The following is a 23673-nucleotide window of genomic DNA, read 5'->3' on the forward strand; positions in this document are numbered from 1 at the left end:
CAACTGTGGCTGAGAGAAAACCCAGAACAGATCTAGATGTAAGAGATAGAGATAGAGATAGAGATAGAGATAGAGATAGAGATAGAGATAGAGATAGAGATATCCCACCCAAATTTTGCAGCTTGGAGTCACACTAAACATTTGGCTAAGATGTGGTGAATATCTAGATTTTCTAGAGCTGTCTTGACTGAACAACACATTCATTTTGAAGCTGCTTCATCACTAACTTGCACAGCCAATGATCACAATGTTTAACACATGTCCTTCTTTAGCAGTCTCCAAGAGCAACAATCCTACAAGTTTATCTTGTACATGAGCTGAAGGGGGGAGAGCCATGTATGCCAACAGTTTTCCAAAAACAAAACAAAACAGGGTCAGTTTCACATAGTTTTAATGCATCTGACATTTAAGCAACTTACATGTCCAGTACTAAGATTAGGTCCATCAGTAATGCTCCCCCCCTTTCATTTTCAGTCCTAAGTTTTTTAGGATTTTCATTTAGCTCTCTACAACTGTAATGACTGCAATTATGGTAATTCCCCAATCTTAAATATTTGCTGCAATATTATCCACTTAATGGTACTTTGTTGATATATACCATCCCTGCTGTGCTGATGCAACATTGTGTAATTGGCATAGCGCTCAGCCTGCTCAGAAATGTTGAAATGGCATTTGGAATAATGCAGATGGGCCTGTTATTGCTCATACTGTGTTTGCCACCCAGCCCTCACTGTACACTTACCCTGATGGAAGGAGAGATGGGCCTAAGCCATTGAACTAGGGCAGGCATAGGCAAACTCGGCCCTCCAGATGTTTTGGGACTACAACTCCCATCATCCCTGACCACTGGTCCTGTTAGCTAGGGATCATGGGAGTTGTAGGCCAAAAACATTTGTAGGGCTGAGTTTGCCTATGCCTGAACTAGGGTCAGAAAGCTTTAGCACTTTATTATGGTACTGCATGGAACCTCAGTTTAAATTTCATTTCCAGGTACTTGCAGAAAAGGATTGCCCCACAGCACTAAAGGGTTCTAGTGTGGAAGTAACATTCATATGTAATGATGGAATAGTTGAGTATTTGTTTGGAATACAGAATTCAGTGATAAAGGAAAGCCATTGTGCTGACTGCACACGAGGCATGGAAAGCCTTTTTGCTCTCTCTTTTATGTTGCCAGCATCCTCTCTAAGGAAAGGGACATTCAGAGTTTAGAGGTTTGAATATCTGTGCATAAATCTATCAGTCTATTTAATTTCTTTTCATATTTTTTTTATCCCTCATGGACCCCAAGGTGGCATATTATGTGGTTCCCAGGTGGTCATCCATCCAGGCACTGATCAGACCCAAACCTGCTTAGCTTCAGCAAAATGTTGAGAAGGATGGGCTTTGTGTCCCATTAAGTTAAGTGCACCTTGGGATGACTATCTTAGCCTAGCAACCCAGAATCTAGAACCAGCCCTCCTTCAGAGACAAATCTCATTTCTGCTGTTTACCAGAGATGATTACTGAAACTTAAAATGGATAGTTTCTGAACATGTGTTCAAAACCGGTTCTGAATGTGCGGGAAGCAGCAGAAAGAAACATTGTTTGGTGCTCGAGTTGTCTAGGATCACTTTTCTTTTTGCAATGTGTGAAGCTGAAATGGGTTTAATGAAAACCCTCTTGTTGCCATAGTATCAAAATTTGAAGTTCATTATTTCAGCGAGAGACAGAAAGACTAGTTCGGCCTAATTATCACATAAGATTTCACAAGCGGTCATTTGGCCTGCAGGAATTCTCAGCCCACTTCTGAGATGAACACACCCGTGGTTTTCCCCTAGCTTCTGAATAACTTCTGCTTTCCCACCCAGCCCTCTGGAGCAAGTCTTGCAGAGGAAGTGGAAAGCCAGAGTGACTCCTGGAGTTGGGACAGGCCCAGGGAGAAAAGGGTGGGTTGGGTATTGAAACACTGGAGAGCCACTGCCATTCATTGTAGACAATACTGAGCTAGACGGACCAATTGTCTGACTGAAGGGTCTCCTGCACTAGAGGCAGCCATTTAGAAGCAACCAGGTCCAACTTAAATAAGGCAGCATCAGTTTGCTTACATTTCAGATGACACAGTTCCGAAGAGAAGGCGTTTCTGAGGCATTCATGTGTTACATTCAGAAATCTTGGAAACAAACGACTGAGCATGACCATCAGATGGTATACGACAATTTGGAGGCATGTACTTGGGGGGCATCAGCTACTGAGATGTTGCTAGGGATGTGAGCAATCAAGTATTTAAATATTCATTAATTCATTTGTTCGTCACTTAACTCGGAGGCCGTCTCTGTATGACTTAGAATCAAATTTTAAAACATAAAAAATTATTGACAGCCAACAATATTTTAAAGTATGAAATCAAAACATAAAGCACCAACTTCCATGGAGTGGGTGGGTGATAATTAGCAACCCACAGCAGCACTAACTCAGCTGGATCATATGCTTGCTGTAGATTCAACTTAACATGAAGTCTACACCTGTGGACCACCTGCTTGTGTTACATGCTCTGCATACATTTTATTTCCTGTATTGTGCTTATGATACAGCTGGAGTCTGAACTACGTTAGATTGACCTGTGTTAGCCTGAGATTATTGATGGATGCATTGCTTTGTGGCTGGGGACCTGTAAGCAGATGCAAATAACTGTATACATTGGACAGACAGAACATTGAACACTAGGCCCCACCATCCCATCCCCTGATCCTGTTGGGTTCTTCCCCTTGACCCTCCCTAGAGCAGTCTCAAGTTTGTTTTTCAGTAATAAACTGTCCCTAATGTTTTGTGGGCAGTTTATTGTGTGATATTCTTGTTTAACTAGAATATCTAGTTTAGCTGGCCTTAGGTTTGAAGGAGTCATTTTTTAACACACCCACACCCAGTAAGCAAAAAAAATGTGGTTATTAAATTTATGCACACATGTGTTTCAACTTTCAGAGAAAAGCAAAACACGAGGCATTGTACCAAATATAGTCTCATGCTGAAATATCTAAGGGACTGTCATTTTATCACTTTGAAATTGACTTTTTCAGTTTGTGTTTTGTATTCTTTTGCAGCATTGGATCATATTTTTGTTTCAGTATGATTGTCAAGATGACAGCAGCTCACATGTGTAAGTCTGATTACATAGTTTGCTGCTGGTCTCCATGGCAAATGGCAGAGCCAGGGACCTTGAAGTAGGGGAATGGAAGCTAGAACAATAATGGTGAAACATCTGTGCTTTTTGCGTGTATTGTTTGAAAATCTCTTTTCTTTCAACTCAAGTGTCCTTATGACCACTTCCAGGATTCTGCCGTTGCTGCAATGTAAAGCAAGGCGTTAATGAAAAACAGCTAGTAATTATACTTAGATATACAGTCTGTATGGGATGTATGGTGACTGTGGTTTAAACCACTGTGCCGCTTGTGCTTACCGATTGAAAGGTCAGTGGTTCGAGGCCCCGGTTCGGTCCCAGCTCCTGCCAACCTAGCAGTTCGAAACCACGCAGTGCAAGTAGATAAAAAGGTACTGCTCCGGCGGGAAGGTAAACGGCGTTTCTGTGCGCTGCTCTGGCTTTGCCAGAAGCGGCTTAGTCATGCTGGCCACATGACCTGGAAAAACTGTCTGCGGAAGCAGACAAACACAGGCTCCCTCGGCCTGTAAAGCAAGATGAGCACCGCAACCCCAGAGTTATTCGCGACGGGACTTAAATATCAGGGGTCCCTTTACCTTTATGCAGTCTTCATAAACTTAGGAGATTCTCTGGAAACATTGAAGTGGTTCAAACCAGAAGCATTCAGCAGAGTTTGATTCCATGCATACAATATTTGAATCTATACAATATATTCAACCACTCCATTCAAGAGAAACTAATGCATTGTCTTTCACTTAAACTGATAGATGTTGCTAATATAAGTCAAAAAGAGCCAGACCTCTTATATTTGTGATATCCATAATGAAACTGCATCTTGAACTATTCGGAATACTAGAGAATTCCAAGAAACATTGCAAAGCATGAAATTATTCTGCAAGGAAAGAAATTTGGTACTGCAAACATTCATAAATGTTTAGCTCTGCAAGTTGGAGTGGTATACAATAGACTCACTGATGTAGATTCAACCTACTGTGTTTGTGCTGGGCTCTGTGTTCCACAAGTAGTATGAACTAATAATATATTAGAGATATTACAGTGATGTGACAGTAGAAATTAATGTTGTCATTTATGGAAGGAACTTGTTAACCATGCTTCATAAAAAATAGATTGTATAATGGGTTACACACATTACATAAACAATGCATAAAGCACCATTAAAAATATACAACTTACAACAATAAAATTCCAGATTTCTAAAATGAAAAAAACCCACCTCATGAACAATAACATAATAAAACTGCAGCAGTTCATAAGACCCCTAGAACCTCTTATTAGAGGCCCAAAATAAATTCATTTTGTTGAAGTTCAACAGACTGTATTTGGTCTCCAACTCAGTAATAGCCGTTGTGATGTCTTCCAGATGAACTACAAGTCCCATCACTCTGGCCATTGGTCATGCTGATGGGAGCCATAGTCCATGGGCACCATGCTGGATAGCTCTGCTGTAACTGTTATCTTAGGGTGGTGGGGGATTTTCCTTTGAGTCAAATTAGTCAGAAACTCTGAGGTACGTCTATGTTCCTCCATACCATGGGATTAGGTTCATTTTCTCTATCTGGATTGTCTTTATTCAACATATGTAAACAGTTCTCATGTCTTCACCTTCTTTCTCCTTGTTGTACTCCATATTTGGATTTGTAGCGAGATTTTATTCGTTTGACATGAAGTTATATCTAATGGTGGCTTTGCCTTAAAGGAAAGTGCTTCTGCTCACACCACTCAGGGCACCCAAATTTCACTACTTCAGCCCCCAGTTCTCTTCTGATTCTGCTTCAGAAGGTCATCCAGCTCTCAGCAACAGCTTTCAGAGGAGAAATGAGAGGCTTTTAGTGGGGGAAGAGGTTACCAGTGAGAATCAGGTGCTCTGAAGCTAAAGCCACAGTTTAGTACAACTCATGATACAAATGTGAGTTAAATTGCACAAGCTCTGGATGTTACATTAATTCCCAATAGGGGCAGTGGTCTGGGGTTCAATATATATCTAAGCATCACCAATTCATACTCTGGGTTTCACTTCATATTCAAACAAACCCAACTGACACACCGGGATTCAGTTCATACCCTCTTGTTGATATTTCCCCATTGCCTTGTGTGGCATCCTATTGGTGTTATAGAGGCTCACATGCACCAGTCATTTCCAATACTAAAGGAGAGTGGAGAATAGGTCATTCCCAGTTAGCACACCAGAGCAAGCCAGCCATGTCCTGTCCCCCACCGCCTGCATAGGCTGCTATGTCAACTGCAGCAGCACAGCTCTGCTGCCTAGAACAATGATATTAGACTCTCTTGGACATGGTAGTTTGTCTTTGTGATTGAAATACAGCATTAGGAACAAATCTGGTTTCTGTTCCTACTGGCAAGGTGTTTGTTTAAAGGCTGGCTGATCAATGTGAAATATATTCTTGTTTGATATGTGGTTCCCTCCTCCCCCACCTAACAAAACCAAAAGAAAGTTTCAATAAATGGCTTAAGTGCAAGTAATTACAATGGCTCGGTATTCTGCACAGGCAGGAATTAATATATGAGTTGAAAATGTCAAAATAAAAAAGTCAGGGAAGTGAATTGAAAAAGAAAGTTGAACATTAGCTAAAATGAACCTGTTTGTTGGCAGAAGCTCCCTGCAGTATTAAGAAAGGTTAGGAGGGGATATATATTAAGGCTGAATATTTCACATTTAATTAAGATGTTGCATAAGATATCCAAAGTTTCTTGTTCCATGTTGAAAGTGGAACAATTAATATAATGAAAAATTCATATTCATAGCTGCAGGGCTATGTTGTGGGATAATTTATATGCCTAACGTGGTTTTTCCACAGTCACGATTTCAGGAGCCAGACAAGAAACAGGTGTCTTGTGATTCCCCATACCTTCTGGAGAAGATTGTGGGGGTGGACACAGGCAACTCCCGCCCTCCTGCCCTCCCCTTTCATTCACAGAAGCCTCTGGGTGGTCAAAGGACATTAACATATAGAAATTATTACCTTATTTCTTCTTCTTCTTGCTCAGGTCGACTCTATAGACTTACAACCGCATAAGAAATAGCTCTCTTTATCTTCTTTTTTACTCCCAAGACCAGAGACACTGACCTCAGGTCACATCCACACCATGCCTTTAAAGCACATGACCTCCCCAAGAGAATCCTAGGAACTGTAGTTTTTCCGCTCACAGAATGGCAGTTCTCAACACACTTAACAAACTACATTTCCCAGGATTCCTTGGGGAAAAGTGGTGTGCTTTAAATGTGTGGTGTATATGCAGACTGAGGCAGAAAGAATGATAAGCAAGAGCCCAGCATCATGTTCAGTAAATAGCAAGCTGGTCTGCATTTTGAATGAGGAACAAGGCACACTTATGCTAGGATGTGAACGTGCTGACCAGTTTTGACAGTTCTGCATATTGCATAATGGACAGTAATTTGGAAAATGGCAGGACAGCTTTTGTAGATAATTGCCCCAAACATGTAATGTCACTTTTTAGCAAGGCAGAAATATTCAAGGAAAATGAGATTTGTCTTGCCTAGCTTTAGCTGGGACAGTGCCTTATTCTGTCTCACCTTGGACAAATGCTGGGTTTGCTATAGGCACTGAAGCCTTGGTGTGTGGGTGTGTTTGGAATTCGCTTCTTATAAGGCTGAAGAATATCTACCATTCTTAAAAACACATTGTAACATCTTGCATGAGGAATCTAATAATATTAATAAAAATAAAAAACCCTGACAGCCTTGTTGGCTTTCCTGGCAGGCAATGGCCTTTAGCTCTTTCTGTTTGGCAAACGCAGGCAATACTCCACTATTCTGTGATGGTTTGGGATTTCAAACTGCAGACCAGTTTGTTCCCTGGCACTTGAGACGTTTCAAAGTCATGTTTTGTTTCCCTTCTTATAATTTACAGTGACCGAAATCCAGATGTTCCCTCATTCCTGCTCATGTTCAAACGGTTGACAGGATTTTAGCTTGTTTTCTTTCTGGTTCAGCACCACCGGCACCAGGCCACACAGTCTTGGAGAGATTAGGCCTTTGGAGCCTGAAGCAAAGTTGTTACTTGCATTGACTGCCATTGTTAGTATAAACTGTAGTGTTGTAGGAAGGAAGTCTTAATGCTGAGGGAGCCAGCACAGAACTTGAGTGGGAAAGCAAGATTAAAAGGCAGGGATAGAACTTATTTGAATTGAAAACATTATTCCTGGAACTCAGTGGCCTCAGATCTTTTTCTTGAGAGCAGCACTTGCCCTCTCTCAAGCCTTTCTCTTGCATAATACTTTAAGGGCTGCTGGCTAATAAAGAGCTTGAAAGGTCAACATCTCAGACTCCAACAGGCTGTGTGATATGAGCATATATTTGCTTTCCATTCCCATTCTCCAACAGACACATCCCCTGTGCTATGGGAGAGATGGAGACTGATGAGAGCTTCTGTGGAGTTGTGGCTGGAGTGTCAGACCAGGGTTCAAGTCTCCACTTGGACATGAAGCTCACTACGTGACTTTGGGCCAGTCAACAAATCTCAGCCTAACCTGCCTAATAATAATAATAATAATAATAATTTATTTATACTCGCCCATCTGGCTGGGCTTCCCCAGCCACTCTGGGCGGCTTCCAACAAAATATTAAAATACCGGAATACATCAAACATTAAAAGCTTCCCTAAACAGGGCTGCCTTCAGATGTCTTCTAAAAGTCTGGTAGTTGTTGCTCTCTTTGACATCTGGTGGGAGGGCGTTCCAGGGGCGGGTGCCACTACTGAGAAGGCCCTCTGCCTGGTTCCCTGTAACTTGGCTTCTCGCAGTGAGGGAACCGCCAGAAGGCCCACAAAGCTGGACCTCAGTGTCCAGGTAGAACGATGGGGGTGGAGACGCTCCTTCAGATATACTGGACCGAGGCCGTTTAGGGCTTTAAAGGTCAGCACCAACACTTTGAATTGTGCTTGGAAATGTACTGGGAGCCAATGTAGTTCTTTCAAGACCAGTGTTATGTGGTCTCGGTGACCGGTCCCAGTCACCAGTCTAGCTGCCACATTCTTGATTAGTTGTAGTTTCCTGAGGCAGGCCTCACAAATAACCCAGAGATGCATTTTAAATAAAAGGACACATTCTACTCATGTAAAAACATGCTGATTCCTGGACCGTCCGCTGGCCAGATGTAGAAAGTGATTGGGACAGATCCTGTCCCCGGGCCTTAGTCTGAGTACCCATGTTATTGTGCTTTCCCCGAGAATGGCTAGGATGACAGATCTGTGGATGCTGTACTTTCTCTCTATTCCAGCAACAGCATCACTGGGTGAGCCTTCCTTTTGCAAGCTCGGCGCAGGAATCTCTGCTTGTGCAATAGGGCCCTGTCCAAAATGCTAAGAAGGTAATTCTCTGCTGGCCACAGGATGAGCTGCTATGTAAACCATTCCACCCCCTACCCCGACCAATGCGGGGAGAATCACTACACTATGGGCTTCCCTGGCCCTGTTTAAAGATTAATGTGGTAGTAGAAATATAGCCTTGTGACACCTAAAAAGGTAACAGATTTATTATAGCATAAGCTTTTGAGGACTAAAAACCATTATAGCATGGTTGGCAGATTGTGTGCACATGTGTAATGCAACTAAATACCACAATGCAATACAATATGATATTATATGCATGTATATGTATATATATAAAAGGGATGCGGGTGGCACTGTGGGTTAACCCACAGAGCCTAGGACTTGCCAATCAGAAGGTCGATGATTTGAATCGCCGTGACGGGGTGAGCTCCCGTTGCTCGGTCCCTGCTCCTGCCAACCTAGCAGTCAAAGTGCAAGTAGATAAATAGGTACTGCTCCAGTGGGAAGGTAAATGGTGTTTCCGTGCGTTGCTCTGGTTCACCAGAAGCGGCTTAGTCATGCTGGCCACATGACCCGGAAGCTGTACGCCGGCTCCCTCGGCCAATAAAGCGAGATGAGCGCTGCAACCCCAGAGTCGGTCACAACTAGACCTAATGGTCAGGGGTCCCTTTACCATATATATATATATATATATATATATATATATATATATATATATATATAAAAATATAATATAAACATAATATTTAGTGATAACACAATTTTCCTAGGTAAGCTTTGCCAATTTCAGACATATAATGAGAGGCAAATCACTGTTCTAAAATGAATTAGGTCTGCTAGTTCTAGAAATCTCATGCTGGTATATTCTGCTGAAGGTTATTATTAAAAAACACACACAGTTAAATGTGACTTTCAGCTCAGTAGCAGGGTGTCCTGGGAGACTGAAATACTGTCACATTTGTATCTGAAAGTTGGCATATTTTGGTCTATTTATATTCTTTTTTTGTGTTTCTCTTTTATATATCAGCACATTTGATTCTATTCATTTAGGTCTTAATTAAGGTCATGGATTTATCTCCAGTTATGTGTGTTGAAGTACCTTAGCATATCTAGGATTGTAGGTTGGATCCTGAGAAGAGTGAGCAGAATGATACTTTCCTGGTTCCTCTCCCATACAGCCTCCATGTGCTCCCGCAAAGCCCCTCTTGAGACCCTCTAGAATAGTGTGGGTGGGGCTGCAGGAAAACTGGACAATTGTAAGAATTTGACACATGTTTTGCACAAACAGAAAGACCATTCCAATCATACAAGACTCCTTTGGATCCAAGGCAGTAATCACCGCTATTACAAATGGTCATTATTCTTACCTTTTAGGTGTTTTAGCTTTCCATAGAAAGCATAGGGGCTATTCAGGTGTTCAATAAACATACATATAGGAGAGATGGAATCATACATTATGCCCATACTCCCAGTCTCTGTGCATTCTCTTGAAAGCCTGCTTGTGGTTCAAACCACAATGACAGTGCAATTCTTTGCACACTTACTTGGGATTAAGCTAAATTGAACATAATGCCAGTTACTTCCAACATGTATAGGACTGGACTGCAAATCTTAGTTTAAAGGTGACACAAGATCCTTTCCATTTTTTGCTGCTACAGTCTAGTATGGCTCCCTCTGTGGGATTGTTGAGTTAGATGATAAGTAGTGTTTTTGTAATAAAGCATTCAAAGAAGGAAGAAAGTAAAATGATTGACAGGTTCAATAAAAACTCCATCAGCCTCCCACGCTGCAGAAGTCCTATGCACTGTCTTGCAGGGTGATCATAATACATTCTGTGGGACCTGTGAGGGTTTCTGACACATATTAACCAGAAAGGCTTTATTGATTTTAACTGTTCTGTCTCTCTTTTTATTGCAGAATGTATCAATAATAATAATAATAATAAAGTATAGCACATGCTGTGTTTGCACGGCTTGCTCAAAACCAAAGTGCTCCAACATTGATTCAGCTTTGGAAAGTGGCTCACACCCAATATTTGGGTACAGTAGATCTGTGTTTTGAATTAATTGGTGTAATTAATTGATTAAATGTTTCTGAGCAATTGAAGTTCTCCTATAATTAACTGGTGGTGGCCTTCCTGCCTGTGACCCTAGAAATATATGCATCTCTGAGTCTTGAGATACAGAGCTGGAAGAAAAGGGTCTATAATCTTAGCTAGTTGCTTTCTCCTCATCCTCAGGCTCTGCCCAAGGCCAGGGAAAGAGGCCAAGCACAGGACCCAAAATAGTGAATTCATAACTGGACTTGTTAAGCTGCATGTGGTCAGCCAGCTCTGCATATGGCTGAGAAGAGAGTGCCTGGCTGTGCTTGCTTCTATAAGAATGTAAGAAGCTACCTTATATTGAGTCAGACCATTGATCCATCTATCTTAGTGTTGTCTACACTGACAGGCAGAGTTGAAGGCAGGAATTTCCCCCACCCTGATCTGGAGGTGCCAAGGTTGTGTAAAATAGCTACATTCCCCTTTAAAGGCAAACTGAATTGAATTCTCCCCCCCCATCCCTGGCGGGTGCTCATCAATGGTTCCTCTTCATCCTGGAGAAGAGTGACTAGTGGGGTGCCACAGGGTTCTGTCTTGGGCCTGGTCTTATTCAACATCTTTATCAGCGACTTGGATGATGGACTCAAGGGCATCCTGATCAAATTTGCAGATGACACCAAACTGGGAGGGGTGGCTAACACCCCAGAGGACAGGATCACACTTCAAAACGACCTTGACAGATTAGAGAACTGGGCCAAAACAAACAAGATGAATTTTAACAGGGAGAAATGTAAAGTATTGCACTTGGGCAAAAAAAATGAGAGGCACAAATACAAGATGGGTGACACCTGGCTTGAGAGCAGTACATGTGAAAAGGATCTAGGAGTCTTGGTGGACCACAAACTTGACATGAGCCAACAGTGTGATGCGGCAGCTAAAAAAGCCAATGCAATTCTGGGCTGCATCAATAGGAGTATAGCATCTAGATCAAGGGAAGTAATAGTGCCACTGTATTCTGCTCTGGTCAGACCTCACCTGGAGTACTGTGTCCAGTTCTGGGCACCACAGTTCAAGAAGGACATGGACAAACTGGAACGTGTCCAGAGGAGGGCAACCAAAATGGACAAAGGCCTGGAAACGATGCCTTATGAGGAACGGCTAAGGGAGCTGGGCATGTTTAGCCTGGAGAAGAGGAGGTTAAGGGGTGATATGATAGCCATGTTCAAATATATAAAAGGATGTCACATAGAGGAGGGAGAAAGGTTGTTTTCTGCTGCTCCAGAGAAGCGGACACGGAGCAATGGATCCAAACTACAAGAAAGAAGATTCCACCTAAACATTAGGAGGAACTTCCTGACAGTAAGAGCTGTTCGACAGTGGAATTTGCTGCCAAGGAGTGTGGTGGAGTCTCCTTCTTTGGAGGTCTTTAAGCAGAGGCTTGACAACCATATGTCAGGAGTGCTCTGATGGTGTTTCCTGCTTGGCAGGGGGTTGGACTTGATGGCCCTTGTGGTCTCTTCCAACTCTATGATTCTATGATTCTATGTGCTGTCACTTACTGACTTGCTGGTATGTTCTGGGCTTATTCCTTGATACTCCCATTTTATCCTTCAGGGGCATGGCCAAACTTGGCCCTCCAGCTGTTTTGGGATTACAACTCCCATCATCCCTAGCTAACAGGACCAGTGGTCAGGGATGATGGGGAGTGTAGTCCCAAAACAGCTGGAGGGCCAAGTTTGGCCATGCCTGCAAGTTCAAGCTGTAGCATTCCAAGCTGAGTGGTCTTTTAACCATTTTTCAATATCAAATTACCAGCTCAACGATACAGCAGTCTAGATTTCCTAAACATGTTATTTTGTTAAAAAGCAGCATTAGTGTTAATTGTAAGGAAAACATTTGTAAGATTTTGGGTTAGTGGTATTTTGAAGTGCTTAAACTGCATAAATTTAAGCAATGTGTTGATGTTTGGGAGGCGTAATAAGAGAGGTAGTGATTTTATGCATAGCTGGTGAAATGAAGGGGATATGTAAGATGACCAGTGAAAACTAAACTTTCAATCCAGTGATTACATAGCTAATTTTTTGAAGGACGGTAGAAAAAAATATGATGTGACCTAATTGGAAGCTTGTGATGGCACTATAAAAAGGGGGAAATTGAGGTGCACATTTGTGTGAGAGAGAGTAATTTGGCAAAATGATATCTACAGGAAAAAGAACTGAACCCAAGCAAATCCTGTTTGGATTTGGAGCTTTTTAGCTTCAAAAAAACACGAGCAGGGGAGCATGATAGAGGTGCATAAGATCATGCATTTTATGGGGAAGGTGGATAGCTGTTCTTCTTCTTCCAAAATACTAGAACCCTCCAGTCAAGATAAAATGGATTGTTTCAAGAGGTGGCAAAAAGACATATCTAAATTTGTCTGGCAGGGCAAAAAGCCCAGAATTAAATTTAAGATATTAACGGATTCAAAGGAAAGAGGGGGGTTTGCCCTGCCAGACTTTAAACTTTACTATGAAGCGGCAGCTTTCTGCTGGCTGAAAGAATGGCTACTTCTTGAAAATACAGACATTTTGGATTTGGAAGGTTTTAATAACATTTTTGGGTGGCATGCATATTTGTGGTATGACAAGGTTAAAGCACATAAAAGTTTCAAAAATCATATTGTCAGAAAAGCACTATTAAATGTCTGGGTCAGATATAAAGACTTGCTGGAAAATAAAACTCCAAGGTGGCTGTCGCCAATGGAAGCTAAGGCAGTTAAAAAGTTAAATATGGAGTCCAAGTGGCCAAGATACTGGGAAATTCTGGAAAAGGAAGGGGACAAATTGAGATTGCAGAGTTTTGAGAAATTAAAAGGGAAGGTGAGAGACTGGTTTCACTACCATCAAATAAATGAAGCGTTTAAACTGGACAGTAAAATTGGCTTCCAGGTGGAAAAATCAAAATTGGAGATAGAACTGTTAGAACCCAGTACTAAGAACTTGTCAAAAATGTACAATTTGCTGCTGAAATGGAATACAGAAGATGAAACGGTTAAATCAGCTATGATCAAATGGGCTCAGGACATTGGTCATAATATTTTGTTTGCTGATTGGGAAAAGTTGTGGACCACCGGGATGAAATTTACGGCATGTAATGCCCTAAGAGAAAACATTATGAAAATGATATATAGGTGGTACATAACCCCAGTCAAGCTTGCAAAGATTTACCATGTGCCTGATAATAAATGTTGGAAATGTAAAGAAACTGAAGGTACATTTTTTCATCTTTGGTGGACTTGCCCGAAGATTAAGGCATTCTGGGAAATGATCTATAATGAACTTAAAAAGGTATTTAAATATACTTTCCCCAAGAAACCAGAGGCCTTTCTCTTGGGTATTGTCGGCCAAGGGGTGTTAAAGACGGATATAACTTTCTTTATGTATGCTACAACAGCAGCTAGAATACTCATTGCGAAGTACTGGAAGACGCAAGAACTACCCACACTGGAAGAATGGCAGATGAAGGTGATAGACTATATGGGCTTGGCAGAAATGACGAGCAGAATCCGAAACCAGGGAAGAGAAGCAGCGCAAGAAGAATGGAAAAAATTCAAGGACTATTTAAAGAAATATTACAAAGTTAATGAAAGTTAGAATGATGTTGGACTGGAAAGTAAATGGTTACTATTAGTAATGGTTAAGACAAGGAGAATAAGGAAGAATAGTCTAAATTTAAATTAAAATAAGGGAAGATTTGCTGAACAATCGACAAGAATTTGGAATACAGAAAGGGGAGGCATGAGGAAGTCGGGGAAGATAGGATATGAAATTAGGATATGAAATGATACATGTTTTTTGTTTTGTTTTTGTTTTTGTATGTTTATGTTTGTTGTATTGTGTTTATATGGAAAAATAAAAATATTATAAAAAAAAAAATAGAACCCTCCAGTCAAGCTGAGTGTTGGAAGACTGAGGGTAGACAAAAGGAAATACCCCTTCACCCATTGCATAGGCAAACTGTGAAATTCCCGCACACAAGATGCAATGTTGGCCATCAAATTGGACAGCTGTAAAGGGGGATTAGACTTATCAGTGACTGTGTAGTGCCTCCAGCACCTGAGGTAGTGTGATATGTATCTGAATAGCAGTTGCTGAGAGTCACATTTGGGGAGAGTGCTGTTGCACTCAGGTCCTTCTTTGGGGCTCCCCATAGGCACCTTGTTGGCCACTGTGGAAACAGAATGGCAGACCAGGTGGATCTTTGGCCTGATCCAGCAGGGCTTTTCTTTTCTTTTTTACTTTCTTAATACTGCTTTTCCAAGCCTGGTCTGAACCTTTACTTATTCAGATGGTGTTTTGTTCATCTGCCACCTTCCCATTTCTCGCCCCCCTCCTTTTCTTTCTGCTCTTCAATGCTTATTCCACATGGTTCACGTATCAAGACATTATTTACCCCTTTCTTGTTTCTATGACACACTCGCATAATATGTGCTGCTGCATTATGAAAGCCTCACTTCTCAGCTGTTGCCCTGAGGTCCGGATCAGTGTCACACCCACACAGCACAAGAGAACAAAGCCATATTTATATCCATCTGGCTTCAAAAGCTCCAAATATCCCTCGTTTGCTTTGGACGTCTATAGGTTTTGGGGGTTTTTTGCATAAAAGGTTTTGGCAACATTTGGTACTCTCCATCTTAACTCTTTGCAAAATATGACATTTTAATAACAAATTTGTTTAAATGCAACCATTCCCCTTACTTGCTTTTTTAGCTAACTAGGGACAATAAGGTGAGGTGCACATGGTGGATAAAGTATACCTGGGAACCACAAACGAAGTGTGGCTCCCTGACATGTGTCCCCACATATTTTCAATTTTTTGGAGATACCCCCTGCACTTTGAGATCTAATGCTACAAACATACTTGTGGTGAGCTAAGCATCAGTAATAAGTTCAGTATTTTTCAGCCTGTTTTGGAGTGCTGGAGGAATGAAAGGAGAGACAAAATTCACTTGCCGCTCTTGTATTTCTCCAGCTGCCTTTGCGGAGCTGGTGTTGGCAGCAGAGCTGATCTTGACCACATCGCGCAGCTCTTGGCAGCCTCTAGGTGACAGCCACCATTTTGTTTTGTCCATAGTGCCCCTGTGAATGACACTACGGGAGGCCATTTCATTGCTCACAGGGGCAACAGAGAGGAACAAAATGGTGGCTACTGAGAGGGGGTCAGTGTGGCCAGAGTTAAGTTCATTCCTCACTTCTGAAATTTCCTCTGAGAAATCACTGAAGCCCCACACATTTTGGTGCCCACAAATGGGGCAGAAAAAAGTGGGAGCTTTCTTTTTAGCCCTGTGGGTGTCAACAGATATAGCATAATGTATGAATGAAATTTAAAGAATGAGTAATGTTAATAATTAGTCATGGTTCTATCATACATTTCAAATTACTTTTAAATGAAATTTTTTATCTATAGACATAATATTGGTGAACGGTTTCATCTTCTAACACTTCACCAAACCTTTCCTCTTCAAGGTATTATTAATCTTTTGAAATACAAATAAAACATAAATAATGGTTGAGTGACTTCCATGTCTCAAGTACAAGGTAACCTAAATACATAAATAAATCTAATAATATAAACAATTTGTATTCAAAAACAGTTGTCCCCCAAAAAGCTACCGTATGTTTAATAAGCTTTCTTGTAGCATTTTTTCCCATAAAGTAGATTTTTTTCCTGTTATTTTTTTTTATTGAAGGATTTTTAAAATTGCTTACTTGTTTTACAAGTAATGAATTGTAGTTTCCCTTTTTTCTGAAAAATGAATGCTTCACAGATAAAAGGCTTAATGTTTCACATTAGCCTGTTGTAATTCAAGTCTTGTTCTGAGCCTTGGCATTTCATTCTCCTTAAATTGCAAATGAGATTGTTAGGGATGTCACTCAGAATGCCAAAGGGTCACCTATCACCATCATTAAATGTGCTAATTCCCTGTAATTTAATAATGTTTTTTGGAGAATGGACTAAGCATTCAAGTGTCTCATTGGCAGAGGTTAATGAAAATAGTCCTGAACGTGTTCACCTTATGAAAATGATACAAAAACTGGATTCGCAAAAAAAGACCCCTTTTGGATAATAAGATGAGAATGGCAATAAATTCATAGTTTGTGTAGAATCTGATGGAGGATGTGGGAAATCCCACTTTTATGCAATTTTCACTTAATCATATGTTTCTACTTCCATGATGAGTAATTCTCCACTGTGCAAAGTAGCTAATTATTTCAAATACTACTGTGATTCCAGGTAAAATTAAGTATTAATTTTATGGAAGGATGAGAGTATAAAGCAAATTCCATATGCATTCCTATTTTAATTGTTATGTTTCGATTATAATGAAACCCGTTTTGACTTTAAATAAGAGGTGATGGGGTGGGGCTTTGGAAAACTGCATTTCCACTTATACTATTTGCCGTCACCACATGCTCGTGTGATCCTTGGTGCCATTCATGCACTCTGCTGCTGGTGTACACTATTTTTCTTTAATGCAAGTTCATTCTTGAGCTCTAAAGATTCCATAGTAATGGCAGGAAGCATTCTTACATCCTCTACAGATCTTCCCCTGCTACAGCACAGAAAGTCTGCATTCTGGTCCTGCTGCTCTTGCCAGCGCCCAATGAGTATGCACCATAGAACATGGCCAAAGTTCTCTCATGGCAACAGTGTTAGCAGCCAAACTACATCTCAGGGACGTTTCTCCAGTATTGTCGACCTTTTCTCATTGAAGAACTATAACATTCACTAAACCACAATGTGAAACACCATTAGCGTAGGTTGCTGGCCTGATGAAATCTTGCTTTTTCATGTTGTGATTTAAAAACAAACAAACAATTAATAAAAGGGAGATAAAAGGAACCAGGTATTGTTTGTGAGTTAAACTTACAGACACAATCCATTTTGGAATTGTGGATCAATTGTGGACCTACATTGGCTCCCAGTACGTTTCCGAACACAATTCAAAGTGTTGGTGCTGACCTTTAAAGCCCTAAACTGCATCGGTCCAGTATACCTGAAGGAGCGTCTCCACCCCCATCGTTCTACCCGGACACTGAGGTCCAGCTCTGAGGGCCTTCAGGTGGTTCCCTCGCTGTGAGAAGCCAAGTTACAGGGAACCAGGCAGAGGGCCTTCTTGGTAGTGGAGCCCGCCCTGTAGAATGCCCTCCCAGCAGATGTCAAGGAAATAAACAACTATATGACATTTAGAAGACATCTGAAGGCAGCCCTGTTTAGGGAAGTTTTTAATGTTTGAAGTTTTAATGCGTTTTTAATATTCTGTTGGGAGCCACCCAGAGTGGCTAGGGAAACCCAGCCAGATGGGTGGGGTATAAATTATTATTATTATTTAACACAGGGTGCTGCTTTATACCAGGATGCAGAGCGATCTGCTGTGTTGGAGGGGCTTTGCATGGAGCAGAACTGCCCATTGCTGGGTGAGCACCCCAGTACACATGCACAAAAAGCAGGTGGAAGCTTCCACCCATGGCATCCCTGCTGGTGACTGCCTGCAAAAACCTCTGAAATTTGAGGGTGGGCAGGTTGAGCATCACAGGCTCCTTTACTGTCCCTGCTACCATCCTATGACAGCAACTCTTTGCTGTGACAGCCTGGGAGCTAATGCAACAAACGGATGTTTTCCCTGTAGCACCATCACCCTGGTAGTGCTGGCTGCATTGCTCTGCCAAGTCCCACAGCCAGGATTGCAGTCTTAGGCCGCTGTCCATCCATCCCAATATTTTTCAGACATTATCTGAGTGGCAACATCTCTCCAAGGTCCCAGGTAGAGGTTTTTCACATCCATAGAAACTGGAATGTTGTGCAGGAAAAGCAGTACTATGTGCGTCATTAACACCCAAACACATCTTTTCAGTCATTCTTTTACCCTTATTTTCTGAATCAGGCCTGAATATGGTAGCGTTTTGTCCAGACATGATTACAGTAAGTCCACAACTTACATGGGGGTTACTTTCTGGGGATCTCGCCTAAAGTAAAAATTGGGCATTCAGGAAAAAAGGCTTTGACAGTCCCAACCACCATTGCACCCAATGTGTTTTGACTATACAATTTTGACTTTAGGTGAGATCCCCAGAAAGTAACCCCCACGTAGAATGCCCACCCACTTTTTAGTTTTATTTTATTTTAGGGAGAAGTGCATAAAGCTGAATGTTCACAAGTTAAATGTGCGTAAGTTGTGGGCTTACTGTATGTATGTATGTATGTATGTATGTATGTATAATGTTTAGCCCAGTAGGCTTTCACCTCACAGCACCTCACTTGCAGCTCAGTTCGGCTTCCGGGATTTGTCCAATTTCCTTATGCATGATATGCAGCATAAGGTTCCAAGTGCAACCTGTACTGTGAAAAGAGGATTTATGAATTATGAAGAGGCTTACGTGGCTTAGAGGGAAATGCAGCTAGCAAGATAAAAGACAAGTAGAGGACATTTAGATACAAAATAAGGAAAAGGTGAGGAGGAATGACGGAGCAAAATTATAATTAGCAGGGAAGAGAGTGGAATTAGACATGTGCAGACAATGACTAGCAGGCTAGTGGTTATTGCTGTGTAGCCGGGCGGGGCGGGGAATGAAATCTGCAGTTGGGCTGTATTAAAGGGGGAATGCAAATGATGGGTTTTGACCATGGCTTCCCACCAAGCAGCAGGGAAGCCATTTTAAGCAGAGAACCAAAGAGGAATTGAGAACCTTTCCCCTGCCCCTTTCCGCCCACCCAAACCCATCCCAAGTGGGTTCATCTCTGACCTTGGAGCTGAGTCTTAAGAATCATGCACCTACAGATCAGGTGTCACAATCCTTTAGAAAACTTTGTTCTTTTAGAATGTGCTGTGTGTTAATTTTATCCACAAAATAAATAAACAAACCCTGATGTCATTAGTCATAAGTCATTCCTCAACAAATGGACCAGCAAAACTTCTGTGGGACATGAGTTTTGCCCTCTGCCCAGTGCCTCTTTCCACAAGTCCCTCTGTTCTCAAAAAAAACACTCATCCTTTCACATGTTTTCAGAGGAAGGTTATTTAACATAGAGATTTACTGCTGAAGACGGTGTGGGCAAGATGTTGGGTGTATCTAATGTAGATTTTAGATATTGACCACTGCATAGCAGCAAAGGAATCCTCAGGACCAAGTACAGTAATGTAATCAGAGCTTCCTTCATATATTTTATCTTGAGGTCAAAGGATTAAAAAATTGCATAGATTAATTTATTAATAGTTTTCATGTTACTAATTGTAGAGTTCATCTTTTTATGGCTTTTGCAGAAAAAAGATAAAATGATTTTAAAATCACATAATAGAATGAATACAAATCAAGTTTATAAGCATTTGTAACAATCATATAGCAAGGTATCTGCATAAAATCATTTGCTTCTGTTAGACAAAATATAAAATCTCATTTTAACGAACTTTGGAATTGAAGCCCTCATCTTATCAGTTATTATCTTGGTTATTTGAATGTTTATATTTCATGCTTGCATGATCAAAAGAATTATTCGACTTACATATTTAGAGTCTTACTCTTCAGTGCTTCTTTCCTTCCAATTCTTGATTTGGCTGGGATAACTTTTACGGCTGTGCGGGCACCACCTGTTTCTAATCATTCATATCTCCAGAACATCAATATTCACATCACTAGAATATCAAGAGGTAGAGGAAAGTATAAGCAAAAATGTGTGATCACCTTTGCTTGTTTTTATATTGATATTGTAGTTACGTGAATTATCCCACAAAATCCCTATAATGCCGATTGCATTTTCTTAGTCATGCCATTCATCTCCTCCCTCCCTGTATTCCTCACATCTGTCGATAAGCTGATTTTAGAACAACACAGAGATGGCACTGCATTTGTTAGTATAATGGCTCATATATATTTCCAATTCTCAGTATTCCTCAAGTCTCACTGATACAATAGTCTGTCTGGGTCTATGTGTACATACACAGGGCAGTATCCATTAAAGTTGCCCCTTTCATGAAAGGGTGTCAGGCATCCTTCATCTATTCTGGCTTTTTATTTATTTCTTTAAATATCTGTAGCCTGCAAATTTGACCCCACACCATACTTCTAATCCATAAACGTTTTGGATGCCTCTGTTTACCAGATTTGAGATCTTACATCAAATTCTCTTCTTACCTTAGCTGCATAAATCCACGTTTATCCAATGGAACTTTAACAAAATTGTCCCAAACTTACACGGTGTGATTGCACCTTGCATGCAATTAACTTGCGTGATTTCAACCTTACGTGACTGAAATTCTGCAAATTAATTGTGGGCAAGATGGAGAGCTTAAAAACTCTCTGCCTTGCTTGGAAAGTGAGGATGCTCACATGGGGACAGTTCCAAGGGTGCTACCTCAAGAAAGTAACCCCCATTCAAGATGCGATCATACTGTAAGAGAGGAACTATAATGGGAATTTCTCGTCTTTATGATTAAAAATAATAATTGAGAAATAAAATGTGGCACTTTTTAAAATTAACAGCTTTTCGTTTCTTTCAGCGGCTGACCTAAGCAATCTAGACAGCATGGTGAACCTCTTGCAAGATGAAATTAGCACCTCCAGGAGGAGGAGGAGATACCCAAGGCATGCGACGGATGACGATTACAACATTGAAGTGCTTCTAGGTGTTGATGACTCTGTTGTACAATTCCATGGGAAAGAACACGTTCAGAAGTATCTTCTGACGCTGATGAACATAGTGAGTAATTTACTAATGTTTAAGAACAGGTCTTGCATGTAGCTATTGCTGTCTCTTATCAAAATAAATACTTCAAGCTAAGGAGCCCTTATTCCTAGGAAGGGACGTGGATTCACTGGAAAAATTCAATCAAGGACTGCAGTGGATGGTGGGTGGAGCCAGAGGAAAAAGTGGACAGGATGTGCAGCCACATCACCTTCCTCTCACTCCCCCCCCCCCATCTGGCAACCAAACTCTGTGGTGTATGAGAAACTGGGGCCAGATGAAACAGGCTGAGGGCCCCTGATTTCCCACCCCTGCCTTAAGTGTTCAGTGTAGCAGTGTAGGTCTAGCTATTCACTATTTTTAAGAGAATTTCTCTCATGCAAAAATTTGTACCAAATAATTTTGACTAGTTTAACAGTGTTGCCAAAAAGTAGTTGTTAGGAATGGAAATGGTATTTGACATTTGACTGCTACATTTAGTATGTGTCTGTACTGTAATTTATTCAGGCTGCAACCCTATTATGCGCTTACATAGGAGAAATTTTCACGGGACTCAGTTACTGCTGAGCAAACATGCATACAGATAGATTGCTAGTGTGTTTTCACTTCTTAGGATATAGCTTGGTAATTAGCTGTGGAAATTATCTTGTAAGCGTGCAGGCATTTTAAGCTGATTGCCCCTTGACATTCTTCTTTGCTCACAGAGCTCTCATGTCACCATTTACTTCAATGGAACAAGCTGCTTTGCTTGCATAGAGAAGTGTGAGATTGGAAGGACACCTGTACCTTAGGCCAGGAAAATTGGTTCAGGCCAGTTTGTATCAGAATTTGATGCCACACAGTCTACCCCAACCAAATTAGAACTTGTTTGCCATTGACGGTGGCTCAGTTAGCTAGAGTGTGGTGCTGATTATGCCAAGATCGTGAGTTTGATCCCCATATGGGCCAGCTGCATATTCCTGCATGGTGAGGGGGGGGGTGCTGGACTAGATGACCCTCGAGGTCTCTTCCAACTCTACAATTCTCTGATTCCATTCCACAAGCAATCTCATTCATGCTACATTATTATTATTAAAACAAAGCAGGTAGTTGACGGAAACCTATTTAGCTGATGTGGCTACAACATTGACTCTATTGAGACTGAAGGGGACTATGTATATGAGAGAATGACTCTGCGTGTCTACACAGCAGGGATGGAACATAAAACAAGATCAGAAGGCAAAGAGAGAAACCACAGGAGGGAAATAGGAGCAATAAGGTTATAGAGAGGAGCATCTGTAACTCTTTATGGGTTGCCACCTGCTCCATCATTTATTTCGTAAAGTTGTTTTTTTCATCAGTTAACAATAGAACCACTATCTTTCATTCTCAAATAAAGAACTGAGTATTGCCTGTTCACGCTCTGAATTTAATTTTTTCCTCCTACCCCACTGTGTAGAAAATACACCACTGTGTATTGCTTTGCCTGGATTAATCTGTCAAAACTCCAGTTGCTGTGGTCAATTCCCTATTGTTCTGACTGCAATAAGACAGCCTTAAGCCAGTTTCTCACTCCGTACATGAGAAACATTCCTCCTCAATTTGCTATCAAGGTACGGTGGGTACTGATCTATCTAATCCGTTGACTGACAAATCCTGGAGTCAGAGTGACAGACAGAGGCAACATATTTTGCACCTTTATAATTTGCCTTTGTATTTGACTGCAGTTGATTTGATTTGATGTTTGTATTCTATTTTTCCAATGACAAATGCTGAGCTCAAAGCAACTCACAATAACAGCAGCTTTAAAAATTAAGAAATGTTACAATTGCTATAATGATGTCAAAAACACAGGAGCATATAAAGAAAAAAAATGCAACCCCAAATTCATCAAACAGTTCATATAAGCTCATGGTGATTCAAAAACTCTGAAATGGCTGCTGAGCACCAGCCCTGTACCAGCTGAAATACACTCTTTGGGAAGAGTGCAGCTGCAGGACATTCCCAGACAGCAAGAGCTTTCGCCGCCTTTAGTCTTGACTTCAAAATGCTGGGATGAAATTTAGGGAGGCATCTTTGATAATGTCCTTGGAAATACCTGAATTCATTGCTTAGAAATGGAGAGAGCTGGCAAGGCAGTAAAGGTCAGCATATTCATACATGTGACCTGGTGGACATAATGCAAACATATTCCAATAATTCAAGGTTAAAAAGTCAATATCAGTCAATTATGTAGGGAGGGATTTATTTTTGTCCATGGCTTAAAATAATGTGTGCAGATGAAACAGATGGTTTTCTACATTTTCAAGTCAAAGGAAAGCAGAGCAACCTAGCAGTTATGTGGCAAACACACAAAAACAGATTTTGAAATGGAACCTTTTTTATTTTTCATGTCACTTAAATCTATTTTAAGAGATATAGTGATTGTAAGAAATTATAAGATTTGTAGCTTTGAAATATATTTATTC

The 23673-nt window shown here is 41.0% G+C and overlaps 1 protein-coding gene across 5 annotated transcripts in view; it reads left to right on the forward strand.

Moving 5' to 3' along the window:
- ADAMTS2 (ADAM metallopeptidase with thrombospondin type 1 motif 2) overlaps positions 1-23673 on the forward strand; it is a 338043-nt gene that overhangs the window by 245336 nt on the left and 69034 nt on the right. For all 5 annotated transcript variants that reach the window (XM_083592179.1, XM_083592178.1, XM_083592176.1 and 2 more), the window contains one exon: positions 21042-21241. In XM_083592179.1, coding sequence (XP_083448305.1) covers positions 21042-21241 — 200 coding nt within the window. The remainder of the gene's footprint in view (positions 1-21041; positions 21242-23673) is intronic.

Source organism: Podarcis filfolensis (assembly GCF_964270895.1).
Source record: "Podarcis filfolensis genome assembly, chromosome: 2".
Classification (NCBI taxonomy): Eukaryota; Metazoa; Chordata; class Lepidosauria; order Squamata; family Lacertidae; genus Podarcis; species Podarcis filfolensis.